Source organism: Camelina sativa, chromosome 5 (assembly GCF_030686135.1).
Source record: "Camelina sativa cultivar CO46 ecotype springtype chromosome 5, ASM3068613v1".
NCBI lineage: Eukaryota > Viridiplantae > Streptophyta > Magnoliopsida > Brassicales > Brassicaceae > Camelina > Camelina sativa.
Genome location: NC_141884.1, coordinates 37,358,420 through 37,373,336, shown reverse-complemented (window position 1 = coordinate 37,373,336; position 14,917 = coordinate 37,358,420). Strand labels below are relative to the sequence as shown.

Genomic DNA, 14,917 nt, shown 5'->3' with positions numbered 1-14,917 from the left:
ACTATAACATAATTATCAAAAATTATGCACTATATATATATAACATAATCATCAAAATTTAAATTTTTTTAGAAAGGCAATTTTGTTTCTGTTTAAAATAACTTTATTAATTTTAATTAAGTTTAAGCTTTAAATATATTTTACATATTAGAAAATATGATTTATTGAAATGCATGTGGGTACCCACAGATCTTACGGGCGGGACAGATGTAAATACATTCTGCAACTCAAATAATTAAACCTGTTGCGAGAAGGCTTAGCGGACGGATTTTACCCGGTTCATGAAATTTTAGTTTTTTTTTGCAGTTTTTTATGATTTGATGATTCAAGATTTTGATAGAAATCTAACCGATCACTAATTCAGTTCACATTTGATCGAGATCCGCCATCATGTCAATCTAAAATTTATGGTGAAATGATTACTATTTTAAACTTTTATAAACTTGTTAATTCGGACCAATAGAAGTTTGTATTATAAATCTATACCAAATAAATATATTTACAAATATAATATCTTAAACAAAAATTTACATTGTGGTGTTGTAGGGGTGTCCCAATATTGCAGCAATGGTTGCAATGTGCAATGGTCCGTAGAGGTCACGTTTTCTTCCTAATCGGTTGATGACGAGTTGCAACCTCAGATCGGTAGCCTCGCCGCGGATTTTCGGTAGTCTCTATTTGTTTGTTTTGCTTCGTTGTTTCCCTTGTTTTATTAGTCAGCATTTCTTATTTGTACTGTAGTCTGGTAAGTTATAATTTATAACGTATAAACATTTTCGGTTGAAAAGAAAATATTGATCTTCCTGTGTTTTTTTGATCTAATAAACATACGTCATATATTCTACATCTTCGATGACATGAGTTTTGAAACAAAAAGTGCTTGCAGCTTGTTTATGTAGTTATGTGCATAATTTCCTGTAGGTCTGCTTGATGTGTTACATCTTACATGTAACGAGGAGGCATGTTGATTCATCTGATGATGAGGTAATTCTTTTGCTACTTATGAACAAATTAAAATGTTTATAGTTTGAACAATTCTTCTCAAATGGGCATAAATCTTCTGTAACTAAACAGGGTAAGAAAGATAAGCCAGAGAATGGTGCTTGATCCATTCTTTTTCACTCTTGCAAATCATACTATTATTTAAACTTTTAAGACTTGACATTTGTAGAAACAGTTGTTTATGTTTACAGGTTTTGTTCTTTGTCAGGAACCTTGAAGATAGTTAGACAGAACAGCTACAATTTCCCACAGAAAGATGTTGAGACACAAGAGTTACAAATCTCGTCCTTTCTCCTCTGGTCAGCTACAACTTCTCTCAACTTGAGAATTCCATTGCCTCCTCTGATCATAAATACAAATCTCGTCCTTTCTCCTCTGGTGGATATAACTGGTACGGAATGTGTATTCAGGACTTAATGTTAAGCGCCATATTATATATATATATATATATATCTTATATAGCTAATGTGTATGTTGCTTATAAAAATTAGGAGATTGATCATATATCCGAAAGGAACGTAAACGATAATGGGAGTGGATTTATTTCGATGTACGTTGAATTAGACAGCACAATCTTGATGGAATCCTCACCACCAAGTGAAGTGTTTGCGGAACTCCGTTTCTTTGTCTACAACAAGAAAGATAACAAGTACTTTACCATTCAAGGTGAAGTACTATACATCTCTATTCTTTCTATAAATTGTAGGTATATATTCAGTAATAAGTATATATATATACTCAGATGTAGAAGTAAAGCGGTTTAATGCACTTGAAATGGTGTGGGGATTGCGACAAGTTCTTCCATATGATGCTTTTCTAAACCCTGAAAAATGGATACGTCTTTGAGGGAGGTGAATGTGAGTTTGGTGTTGATGTTATTGTTGCTCCACCACTTACCAATTGGGGGAGATCGTCTCTTTTGATGAGAAACTACTCCCTAATCCCAAGTACTCGTGGACTGTTAAGAAAATTTCTGAGTTGAAAAATGAGCGTTACACATCAAGCAGATTTTTGATGGGCGGAATGGAATGGTGAGTATACTTTTCCAAGTTTTTGTTTCTAGACTAATAAATATTTATCTAACAGTATATGAATGTTAATTTTTTTTTTTGGACAAAGGTATATGAATGTAACAAGTTCAAGATAATTAATGTTTTGTAGGGTTCTAGAGTTGCATCCGAAGGGTTACTCTAGTTCAGATGGCAAATATTTATCCGTTTATCTTTATTTAGCTGATAATGAAACACTAAAACCAGATGAGAAGATTTTCACTCAAGTACATGTCCGAGTTCTAAACCCGCATGGATTCAATCACGTGGATCGCAAACGTACGTATTTTCTGAACCACTATTGCATTATACTCTTATAAACAAAACAACAGTTTATATAATCTTTATTTACGAAAACTGAGATATTCATTCGTCTTTCTATTATAATTTTTTTTTTTTTTTTGGGCAGATTATTATTCGAGTTCTTTAGTTTCCATAATTTATTTTCTAAGACGGAGACAAAAGTAACTGATTCCCTTAAATCATGATCTTCAACTACGTCGGAAGTGAGTGTTGGCAGAGTTTGATTTCTAGTATCTACGGACTGAGTAAAAACGTAAAGCCCAAGTGAAGTTACAGACAGTACGAAAGCCCAAATGGAGGACATGCATCGTTTGGAGGAAGTTTGAAGTCACGAATCAATTGGTTGAACAAAGGTTCACAGCAAATGATGTCAAAGCTGTGGTTATTGCTCAACAAGAATCAATCGCAGGCACTCAGATGATATTGATTCTCAAGACCACAAGGGAGTAAGAAGTTTTTTTTTTTTACAATAGCTTTTTTTACGAATCAAGGGAGTAAGGTGTTTACAATAGCTTTGATGATAAGAGATAAACTTTGCCACAAGAAAAATTAAAAGATAAAGGATCTGAACAAAACAAAAAAAAAATTGATTCCTCTGTCCTCATTATGCGTACTTCAGCCAATCGTGCAGTAGCCGTTTGAATTTTTTTTTCGGTGGTTCTTTGCAAGGATGGCGTCCCGAATCTGTCTATCCAGCAACTTGAAGAGGATGTGTGATGGTGTTGCCTGGTTGTTGTGGAGGCGCGCATTTCTCTTAGTCCAAATGGTATAAATGGTTGCTTGTGCCACCAGTCGCCGAAGAGTCTGGGTGGAAGTCGCATCTGGCATGTCCAACCAACTCGAAAAAGCATTCCAAGTGTGAAAAACAAAAGGTCTGTACCCGAGTCTCCTAGTTACTACTAGCCACAAGTCTTCACTGAGCTCACAGTGCAGGAACAGATGCTCTCATGTTTTCGGCTGTAAACCGCAGATACAACAATTTTCCTCAATTTGCATTCCCCAACTTACCAATCTCGATCTTGTTGGGAGACGATTTAGGTGAGTAATCCATAACATGTAGGCATGTCTCGGTATCACACCTTTGAACCACACCTGATTTGTCCAGTGGAGTGGTGTGTGTCGTTGCCTAATAACCTCCCAAGTCTTCTTCGTGTTGAAATGATCCAGCTCCTCTTCCTCAACTTTCCAAAGATATCTATCCGACTTAGAGCAAAGAGTTGGTATCTGTTGTGTCATGAGATAAGTTTGCAAAAGCTCCGCTTGAGGAGATCTAGCAGGTTTGATTAACCACCCAACGTCTGAACATACTTGAGATACTGTTCTAGTTAGTGGAATACCTGTCTGAAAAGGATCCGAAGGCCCCAAGAATTGGATCAAGGGACCAAATGGAGACCACCAATCGAACCAGAAAGTTATCTTCTCACCATTTCCCAACTTGCACCAGAGAAACCTGCTTGCAAGAGGCCGGAGATGAAGAAGAGTTCTCCATGTCCAAGATGCTTGTTTTTTCTTGTCAATATGCCAAAATACGCCATCTTTAATTTTGTTGTTTCTTATCCAGTCCGCCCAAAGAGAGTCCGCAGCAGTGAATAACCGCCAGATTAACTTTAAACAGAGAGTTCTGTTCCATTGTGCGATGCATCTGAAACCTAGTCCTCCTTCTTCTTTAGGTAGACACAACGCTCTCCATGCTACTTTTGCGTTTGGTTTCTTAGTGATATCTCCAAACCAAAGAAAACGCGAACACATACTCTCAATGCTTTTCATGCACCCTTTTGGTAAGATGAATGCAGAGGCCTAGAAGTTGATGGTTCCATAGATTACAGAAGCAATCAGTTCCCTTCGCCCTGCGTATGAGAGCGCACGAGCAGACCAGGTTGTGAATTTGGATGAAAGTTTTTCTAGCAGTGGTCTATAGTCACAAATCCTCAGCTTCCTGTGCATCAGTGGCAGACCTAGATATCGGATGGGAAGTGAACCTAACCTGAAGCCAAGGGGATCAAAACCCGAGGCTTCATCCTGGTTCACTCCTGCCACAAAAAGATCTATCTTGTCCTTATTCATCGCCAAGCCAGATATAGCTTCGAAATCTTGTAGCACTTTGGTGATGTTTTGCAGAGAGTCCTTCTGGCCATCGAAGAAAACCATTATATCATCTGCAAAAGCAAGATGAGTTACCTGAGGACTGGAGGCTGAAGGATGGTGTCCAGTGAGGTTGTTGTTGTAGCTATTGTTAAGCATCTGAGTGAACACCTCTATCGCTAGAGTGAATAGATAAGGCGAGATAGAGTCCCCTTGCCGTAGACCCTTTGCTCCCTTGAAATAGCCGCATGATTCACCATTTATTGATATAGAGAAGGTTGGCGTTGTGATGCATTCACTGATAAGCTTGACGAAATGCGACGGGAAACTGAGAGCCTTAAGAGTGTTGATGATGAAATCCCAATGCACTGAATCAAAAGCCTTTTTAAGATTGACCTTCAAAATGCGTCTTGTAGTGATGTTCTTGTGATTGTATCCTTGGACTAATTCCGTTGCCAAAAGCACGTTTTCAACAAGCAATCTTCCGGGAATGAATGCTGATTGAGAGTTTGCAATGAGGTCAGTAGCACAGTCTTGAGACGGTTGGCAAGGAGTTTGGATACGACTTTGTATATGGTGTTACAGCAAGCAATGGGTCGAAACTCGGACATCCTTGAAACATTTGGAGTCTTTGGGATAAGAGTCAAATGGTTGAATTCCATTGCTTCAACATCTAACTAGATTGATAGAATTCCATAACGGCTTCGATCATGTCTGGTCCTAACGTGTTCCAATGGGCAGTGAAGAACTCTGCGCAGTAACCATCAGGCCCAAAGCTTTATTCTTTGGCAAAGAGAAAAAAGCATCTTTGATTTCCGCAGGAGTAAAAGGGCTAGATATAACCTGAATAGCCGAGTCTGAACACCTTTGAGGGACTATAGCAGCTAGGGAGTAAGAAGTTATGTACTTACTAAAAATTGAAGTCGAGAATCTAATTATGTAGACTTCATGTTTGAAAAGACAAAAGAAGATGGAGAAAACTAAGACGAATTCTAATAAAGTTGATATGTGACATTATTGAGACTGTACTACGCATTCCCAATAAACGGCCAATTTCTCCATAAACTATGTTATTTTATTAACGGCACACTAACACCGTCTCACGATTTGTGGTTTTTTACTGAATTTGCATAGTTTATGTAGGATATTCAAATTTTATCATAATTAATGGGAGAATAGACATAGATGAAAGTTTTGTGTATGCATGCAATAAAGTAACATGCCGTTTTCTCTGTTTTTTCCAACACACGTCTTCTGTATTCTTAATAAACAATCTTTTGATAATAGAACATTAATCTTTATTTCAAAATTAATAATATTCCCAAAATTCCTTTTTAAATATATACTACATATTATATTATGATCAAATACATATTATCTGAATGTCCACATTATAATTTATAAGCCCATTAGAGGTATGTTAGATTCTTCAAATTAACCAAAACCCTAAATTTGCAAACCCTATATAATATAGTTTCATGTGAAGAAACACAACAATTCTCGCTCCTTTATTTAACACACCACATACAAACTACACAATTTCATTATAGCTTTTAGGCCGTAGGGTAGAATGGTTTCAGGTTCAGCAGCGGTTTCTAGAATTGTGAAGAACTGGAGAGAGCATCCTCCTTCTTCTTACTCCCTCAAGATTCACAACTTCTCCCAACTTGAGAATTCTATCACCTCCTCTGATCATACTTACAAATCTCGTCCTTTCTCCTCTGGTGGATATAACTGGTATGGATTGTGTGTATTCATCAGGAGTTAATCTTAAGCGCCATATTATAATTAAGACCCCAGATATGTATATATATCTTATCTAGCTAATGTTATATATTGTTTATAAAAACAGGAGATTGAATATATATCCGAAAGGGAACGTAAAGGACAATGGGAGTGGATTTATTTCGATGTACGTGGAATTAGACAGCACGAGCTTGATGGAATCCTCACCAACAACTGAGGTGTTTGCCGAACTCCGTTTCTTTGTCTATAATAAGAAAGAAAACAAGTACTTTACGATTCAAGGTTAACTATATACTTCTCATGATCTCTATATAAATATATATACTTTCACATATATTTGGTCATACATATATATTTTACATTCAGATGTAGAAGTAAAGCGGTTAAGAGTAACAATTACTACGACATAATACTATAACTTTGACCAGAATTTTAATAATCAATCGAGTTCTTTATTTTCCATAAATTTGTTTTTAGAAGGATAAATAATAGATTCCCATAACTTTTCAATTTATTCTCCTGATTCTTGGTACGTATATGTTATTTTTAGACCACTTCCAACCCATTATTTCTAATGAAGTTTGTAATCAAATTTGCTCCAATACATTTTCAGTTTCATTTCCAAAATAGAAATGTTTATTTTTTCTCTTTATTTGGAAATCTCCATTTCTATTTTACGATAAAATTTAAATATCTCTATTTTTTATTTTAAAATAGAGTAGGATTGAAAAAAAAACCTATCTCCAAAATAGAGTAACCGGTTCTATTTTAAAGAAAAAAATGAAAAAAATAGGTTAGAAATGCTCTTATGTCTTAATGTCGGAAGTGAGTGTTGAGCCAATTGGATTTCTAGTAGCCATGGGCTAGGTAAAATGGTAAAGCTGAAGTACGTGAAGTTATACACAAGACGAATGCCTAGATGGATCATAAGTGGCTACACGCATCGCTTTGGAGGAAGTCTGAGTCTCAAGTTAATTTAATTGAGACTAAGCTGGTTGGTACCAGACCATATTACTTTGATAGAGGATATGCACACCAACAAAAAAACCGGCCAATTACAAGATGGTAGAGTTAAGCTGGTTGTTGAGAGTTCGAGGAAGCGGGAGGAGGAGATGCTACAATCTCTTGATGGATCGGAGTCTACGGTTGAATTTAGAAGAGAGAAATTAAACGAAATTTTTTTTGAGGTAACATTTATTTTTAAAAATTTTGTATTATTTTTGTTTTGTTTTAAAATATTTATATAATTTTAAAATGCATGTGTAGGAAACTATTAAAACTAAAGGAAGGGTTTTTAGACTAGGAAATCTCTCTGAAAGAAGTTCGGTTTCTCGTTCATCGAGTTTCTCATTTGCTCCCACCCAAGAATTCCAACAAGCTATGCAAGAGAAGGATGCTCGAATTGGAGCTTTGGAAAAGGAAATGGAAGAACAAAAAGCGGAAATGGAAGAACAAAAGAAGGGACAAGGAGTACAAGAAGAGGGACGCGGAGCTAGCAGCGTTCATGAGTGAGATGCGGGCAAGACATTCCGCTTCTTAGGTTTTCTTGAATCTTTGCTTTCTTTTTGGAACAATTATTTGTTTTCGGTTATTAGAATATCTTTCACTTAAAAAATCTTTTCTCTCAAACTTTTAACTTTCTGAATTTAAATATATAAGCATTTCAGTTTTAATGAATATTTTCAGTATTAAAATTGTATAATTATGCTATTTAAAAAACAAATAATAATAAAACTTCTGTCGGAAATCTATCAAAATTGACGGACATTTTCCAATACATGCCGTCGGAAATCTGTCGGAAATGACGGACATTTTCTGATACATGCCGTCGGAAATCTGTCGGAAACGATGGAGTTTCTCGAAAACATACCGTCCGTAATCTGTCGAAAACGACGGACTTTCTCGAAATTCCATCGTTAAATCGTCGGTTATTCCGTCGGCTCGACGGAGATTTTCCGATATTGTTCCGTAGGTAATATCGTCGGAAATATATCTCCGACAGATGTCTGACAGTAAATTACCGACGGGTTTACCGACAAACCAGTCTCCGACGGATTTCCGACAGGTGGTTACCGACGGATTTATTGACAAACTGACTAACAGTATATCTGTCGGTAATCTGTCTGTAAATGCTTGTCAGAAATTCGTCGGTAATTACTGATGGATTTCCGACATATTTATTTTTTCGACAATCTAGAACCGACGGATGCTTCTGTCAGTAATTTGTCGGTAATAGGTGTTTCCGACGGTTTACTGACGGTTATGTTCGTCAGTTCTAAGTTGTTTTCTTGTAGTGAAAGATTCACAAAAAATGGTGTCAGAGCTATGGTTTAGCTCAACAAAAATATTAATCCCAGACACTCCAGGGATGGTATTAGAATTCATGAAAGCATAAATCGTATAATTAAACATGGATCAAATAAGTACCGTCGTGGACTCAACAATCCCCAATCACCGATTTAACAATCAAATTTCCCCGATTTGGAGGATAATTTTTTTTTTACAAATTGGAAATCTTGATACTTGATGAATATTTTTAAGAGAAATTTATACAAAAATTGGCGACACATGCAATGCACTTTTTTTGCCATATCTGCGAAATTTACTTTTATATAATAATGTAGTAATATTTTCATAATGATCATCTCGCATGTTTATTGTTTTTTGAATTGATGATATTAATAGTTAAGAATTACAAAAATTATCATATTCTTATTAGAGGGGAAAAAATCTTATTTGACCAAATCTGGTGTGAAGTAAAATACTTATACCAAATCTGATGTATATCTGATGCGTTTACAGGTATTTTAAGACTTCTAGCTATCTGTCTTTATAAAACTTTTATGAAAACCCTATTCCCTAATAACTATCTCTCTCAATCATAGTTTCTAAGGCTTGCATTGTGTAGGGTAGAATATAATGGGTTCATCAGGCTCATCATGCTCATCATGTTCATCACCAGTTTCTTCGATCAAGCAGAGCTGGAGAGAGCATCCTGCTTCTTCTTATTCGCTCAAGATTAACAAATTCTCCCAACTTGAGAATCATACTGCCTTCTCTGATCATAAATACCAATCTCGTCTTTTCTCCTCTGGTGGATATAACTGGTACGTACGCCGATTGTGTTTTGTACGTTCATTATTTAGCTAATGAAACGCCATGTATATGTAAGACCCCAAACAAGGCTTTCATCATTATTCAGAACCAAAATTGTCAATGCGGTCTAGCTAATGCAAATATGCAATTTTTATGATGTTTATAAAAACAGGAAATTGATTGTATACCCGAGAGGGAACGTAAACGACAATGGAAGTGGATTTATATCGATGTACGTGGAATTAGACAGCACGAGCTTGACGGAATCCTCACCAACAACTGAGGTGTTTGCAGAACTCCGCTTCTTTGTTTACAACAAGAAAGAAAACAAGTACTTTACTATACAAGGTGAACTATACATCATTCTTATATCTCATCATGCTCCTTCTTTAAAAATTTACGTATACATTCACATATTATTTAGTAAACGATATATATATATATTCAGATGTAGAAGTAAAGCGGTTCAATGCCCTTAATATGGTGAGGGGATTGCTAAAAGTTCTTCCATATGAAACATTTATTAACCCTGAAAATGGATACATATTCGAGGGAGGTCAATGTGAGTTTGGTGTTGATGTCATTGTTCCCCCACCCCTTACCAATTGGGAGATCGTCTCTTTTGATGAAAAACTACTCTCTTCTCCCAAGTTCTCTTGGACTGTTAAGAACTTTTCTGGCTTGAACGAGTATGTTTACAAATCAGACATTTTTACAATGGGAGGAAGGAAATGGTGAGTACTGAATTTTGTTGTAAAAAAAAAATGTTTTTTAGACTAACAAAAATGTATGAGCTTCATAATATTTCATCTTTTGTAGGGGTCTAATGCTGTATCCCAAGGGCGACACTAGAGCAACTGGCAAATTTTTATCCGTTTTTCTTCATTTAGCTGATAGTGAAACACTAAAACCAGATGAGAAGATTTTCATTCAAGTACATGTTCGAGTTCTAAACCCGCTTGGCTCCTGTCACGTGGAAAAAAAATGTACGTATTATTATATCTTAATTAGTTGATATAGTACTTCTTTCTATATTCATTTGGCGGTTGTCTTTCTCTATATAACTATGTTTCACATTTTATTATTCTTGCAAGTGAACTCCTGGTACGAGAAATCAAACTGGGCTTTGGGATGGTGTAACTTTTTCTCTTTAGATGAAATTCGAAAGGCTTACTTGGACAAAGAAGACTCGTTGAAAGTGGAGGCCGAGTTTAAAGTTGTTTCCGCGATCAAATACTCTACCTCTATCTAAACTCCTTTTTGTTTTTAATTTAGAATATTATCTAATATCTACTATGAGTAGAGTACTAAGACACAATGCTATGTCTTAGACAAGTTTTTAAATTTTTCATTCATGTTCTCAGTTGGTTTCTATATATTTGTTTCATAAGAGAAAAAAAAAATACTGGTTTCTATAGTCTCCCAGTCTATTTTCCTGTTATTTCTTGACAAAGTTCTCCAATATATATATAAAAAAAGGATTACCGGGTCAATTGGAATGGAATAGCTATTATATAGCCTAGTAGCTACGAGAGGATAATAAAAAGAAGGCCAAAGTAAAACTAATTAAAAGGCGAATGAAAAAGGGAGTAAATGGAATGGTTAGAAGTTGGAACCCCACTCAAAGAAGATTTGAAGTAGGAAAGTTTGATGGCAAGGGTTCTGTTACAACTAGAACGTGCATGGTTTGAATTCTGTTTTTGCTTTTTCCAAAACATTTTGTTCAAGGTACAAACAAGTGGACCGGAATAGCATAGATATACTATAGTAGAATTAGTATATTCTCACATTTTATTCTTATTGGTATCACGTTCTGGGTTATATGAAGACATTTTAATTCTAGTTATCATTTTAACCATCACTTCTAGTTATCACTTCTAGTTATTATTTTAACCATCACTTATGTGTACAACACCATAACCATCTAATTTTGATATTTTATTTGCTGGAATCCGGTGTTGACCAATGTTACCTGATGTTGATCGGCGTTGAATAAAAAAATTAATTTTTTTAACAACAAAAATTTTAAAAAATATTTACATAAGTTTACAAAAATATTATATAATTAAAATTTGCTATAAAATAGTATAACAAATATACATTTTCCTTTTGTAATTTCAAAAACTTGGTTTAAAATTTATACCATATCATTTATATACCATATAATATTTTTTATACAGAAAAGGAAAATGTATATTTGTTATATACCATATTTTATACCATATTATATTTGTAATATACAAAAAGATTATGTATATTTATTAAAATATTTGGTAGTAAAATTTTACAATATACAAAATTTTCCTTTTGTATATAACAAATATAATATGGTATATAACAAATGATGAGAGATATAATATTTTCTTAAAATCTTTTGGCTTAAAATGTTCAAATATCTTTTTATAATTGAGTCTAATTTGTTATATTGTTTTTTTTGTCAAAGTATATTGCACCTTGCTATATATTTAAACTTTAATTTACCATTATTTGTTATATAAAAATATTTAATAGCATGCTACATAATAAAATATAATATGATATACAATTGATATGATAAAAGATAAAAAATCAACTTTTGAATTTACAAAAGGAAAATGTATGTAGTAAAATTTTATAATATAATCTTTTTGTAAATATATGTAATTTTAACCTTTTTTAAAATTGTTATTTTAAAAAATATATTTTTTTTGGTAAATTTTAGTCAACATCGGTCAACGCCGGTTAATACTGATCAACACCAGATTCCGGCAAACAAAACATCAGAATTATATAGTTATGATGTTGTACACATCAATCTCAGCACCAGTCCCTACAATCAAGCAGAAATAGAGAGACCATCCTCCTTCTTCTTATTCCCTCAAGATTCACAACTTCTCCCAACTTGAAAATTCGACTGCCTCCTCTGATCATAAATATCAATCTCGTTTCTTTTCCTCTGGTGGACACAAATGGTACGGATTGTATTTTGTCTATTCATGCGTTTAGTTAGTGTTAATTATTCTTTATTATTCAGAACCAGAAATTATCAATAAATCAGTCTAGCTAATGCATTGTCCTTTACCCAAAAGGGAACGTAAAGGACAATGGGAGATTTATTTCGATGTACGTGGAAATGGACAGCACAAGCTTGGTATCTACCCCACCAACTGAGGCGTTTGCGAAACTCCGTTTCTTTATCTACAATAAGAAAATAAACAAGTACTTCACTATTCACGGTGAACTTTACAACTCATGCTCTTGCTCTCTCTCTAAATATATATGTATATTCACATATATTTCAGTGGACCATGTGTTTTTATGTATTTTTAGATGTTGAGGTAAAGCGGTTCAATGCTCTTAAACTGGTTTGGGGATTGCTAAAAGTTCTTCCGTATGCTACTTTTATTAACCCTGAAAATGGGTACATATTCGAGGGAGGTCAATGTGAGTTTGGTGTTGATGTCATTGTTCCCCCAGCCCTTACCAATTTGGAGATCGTCTCTTTTGATGAAAAACTACTCTCTTCTCCCAAGTTCTCTTGGACTGTTAAGAACTTTTCTGAGTTGAGAGAGGAGATTTACACATCAAACAGTTTTCCAATGGGAGGAAGGAAATGGTGAGTATATATAAGAACTTTTTGGAATAACAAATATATATATATTATAGTATAATGTATCTATACACATATATATGTATTTGTTTGTGTGTGATTGTTTAAAAGTTCATAAGAATTATTGTTTTGTAGGGTTCTAAAGGTGTATCCGAAGGGCAGGTCTAGAGCAGATGGCAAATATTTATCCGTTTTTTTGTATCTAGCTGATAGTGAAATACTAAAACAAGATGAGAAGATTTTCATGCAAGGAATTGTGCGACTTCTAAACCCTTTTGGCTCCAATCACTTGGCACACCAAAGTTTTTTCTAAACCACACAGTTATTATATATTAACTAAACAAAAGTAATACAACCTTCGACATATATATACTGATATATTCATTTGGTGTTTCGTGTTTCTCTATCTAACTTTATATGTTTCTTGCGCGTTTTCTCTTTCGCAGTCAGCTGCTGGCACGCAGAAAAAAAGAATGGTTGGGGTTGGGATAACTTTGTTCGTTTAGCTGAACTTGAACAGACTTACTTGGACAAAGAAGACACGTTGAAATTTGAGACGGAATTTAAAGTTGTTTCTGAGGCCAAATACTCTCCCATTAATACCTAAGCTCTCTTTTTGTTTACTTTGTTCTTCTACCCTATGTCTTGAGCACTAAGACACAATGTTATGTCTTGGACCAGTTTTTAATTCTCATTCGGGTTCCATTAATTTGTTTTTCTATATACGAAGATAATAACTGATTCCCATAGTCTCCCAATCTATTTTATTATGTTTCTTGACAAAGGTTTTATCTCCATTCTCCAAGGGGGTTAGCCAAAGTTTTAAGCGGTTTATGTGTTACCCTTTTGATGGCTCTATTGTTGAAAAAACGACCATTGGTGTATTTGGAATTTGCTTGTGCTACTACTCACAGTTAAGGATTCATCACTACATTGGATCCTTGGTGGAATAATTTTCTATAACCAAATCATTAATCTTTTATGCATTGGTTTAGTCATCGCTTATCATCTTCATTAACCATTAATCTTTCATGCATTGGATCGCTGATAGATTTGCTAAACCTAAAGAAGGAGATTGTCTCAATTTCAAATGGTGATTATGTAAAAATCGGATTTTTTTTTTTGATCATTTCATTAATTGTGAAGCTAATAAAGTTGAATTTCGTCATTCAAATGATTAAGCTACAACTCCGATCGACTAAGCTACAAAGAGATCGAACAGGCAACTGAGATACCCGCCTCAGATCTAAAGCGTTGCTTGCAGTCAATGGCATGTGTCAAGGGTAAAAACGTGCTAAGAAAAGAACCAATGAGCAAGGACATAGGAGAAGAGGACTCGTTCATTGTGAACGACAGGTTCACAAGCAAGTTCTACAAAGTGAAGATAGGAACGGTGGTGGCACAAAAGGAGACGGAACCAGAGAAGCAAGAGACGAGACAGAGAGTAGAAGAAGACAGGAAACCTCAGATCGAAGCAGCCATTGTGAGGATCATGAAGTCGAGACGAGTGTTGGATCACAACAACATAATAGCAGAGGTCATTAAACAGTTGCAGTCGCGGTTCTTGGCAAACCCGACAGAGATAAAGAAGAGAATAGAGTCGCTCATTGAACGCGATTTCTTGGAGAGGGATAGTACAGACCGGAAACTTTACCGCTATTTAGCGTAAAAAGTCTGGAGATGTATACGCACCCTCTGTTTATTTTGCTTCGTTTTTCTTTTCTGTAGTCTTGTAAGTTATAAACGTTTTGTTTCCATTGAAAATGTTTGCCTGTTTTTGATCTAATATCATATCTTACAGCGAGGAAGGCGGAGGCTGACATATATACTCCGGCTCAGCTTTTCTAGATGCGATAGTAGGCAAATCACTCAAACTTGAATTACAATTTTCTCGTCCAAACTTGCTATTTTAGGGCTATTGGATTCATAAAGCACCCACATTTAGTTTTTAATTATTATTTAGAAAACAAGAAAATGAAAAATACTCAATCGGCGACTCCTAGGCCTAGTTCAGATTAGCAGCATTTTTCTTCTACTCACACCCTCATCA

The 14,917-nt window shown here is 34.9% G+C and overlaps 2 protein-coding genes and 2 pseudogenes across 3 annotated transcripts; all 4 read left to right on the top strand.

The window, feature by feature from the left end:
• Positions 1-1,500: 1,500 nt before the first annotated feature.
• Positions 1,501-2,804, top strand: LOC147944849 (uncharacterized; annotated as a pseudogene).
• Positions 2,805-6,006: 3,202 nt separating this feature from the next.
• On the top strand, positions 6,007-10,541 carry LOC104789736 (uncharacterized). Of its 2 annotated transcripts, none has more exons than XM_087452819.1 (5): positions 6,007-6,173; positions 9,451-9,626; positions 9,727-10,012; positions 10,098-10,264; positions 10,373-10,541. In XM_087452819.1, exons 1-5 carry the CDS (start codon positions 6,007-6,009, stop codon positions 10,528-10,530), a joined length of 954 nt encoding a protein of 317 aa, XP_087308945.1. In that variant the 3' UTR covers positions 10,531-10,541. The 2 variants fall into 2 exon arrangements, with proteins under 2 accessions (XP_087308945.1, XP_087308944.1); XM_087452818.1 differs by lacking the exon at positions 9,451-9,626 and adding an exon at positions 6,289-6,464.
• A 2,024-nt stretch (positions 10,542-12,565) lies between these two features.
• Positions 12,566-13,474, top strand: LOC104789735 (MATH domain and coiled-coil domain-containing protein At3g58210-like). The gene is made up of 3 exons (XM_019245423.2): positions 12,566-12,873; positions 13,003-13,169; positions 13,314-13,474. The coding sequence occupies exons 1-3, from the start codon at positions 12,566-12,568 to the stop codon at positions 13,472-13,474; spliced, it is 636 nt and encodes a 211-aa protein (XP_019100968.2).
• A 660-nt stretch (positions 13,475-14,134) lies between these two features.
• On the top strand, positions 14,135-14,536 carry LOC147944848 (cullin-3A pseudogene; annotated as a pseudogene).
• The last annotated feature ends 381 nt before the right edge of the window (positions 14,537-14,917 follow it).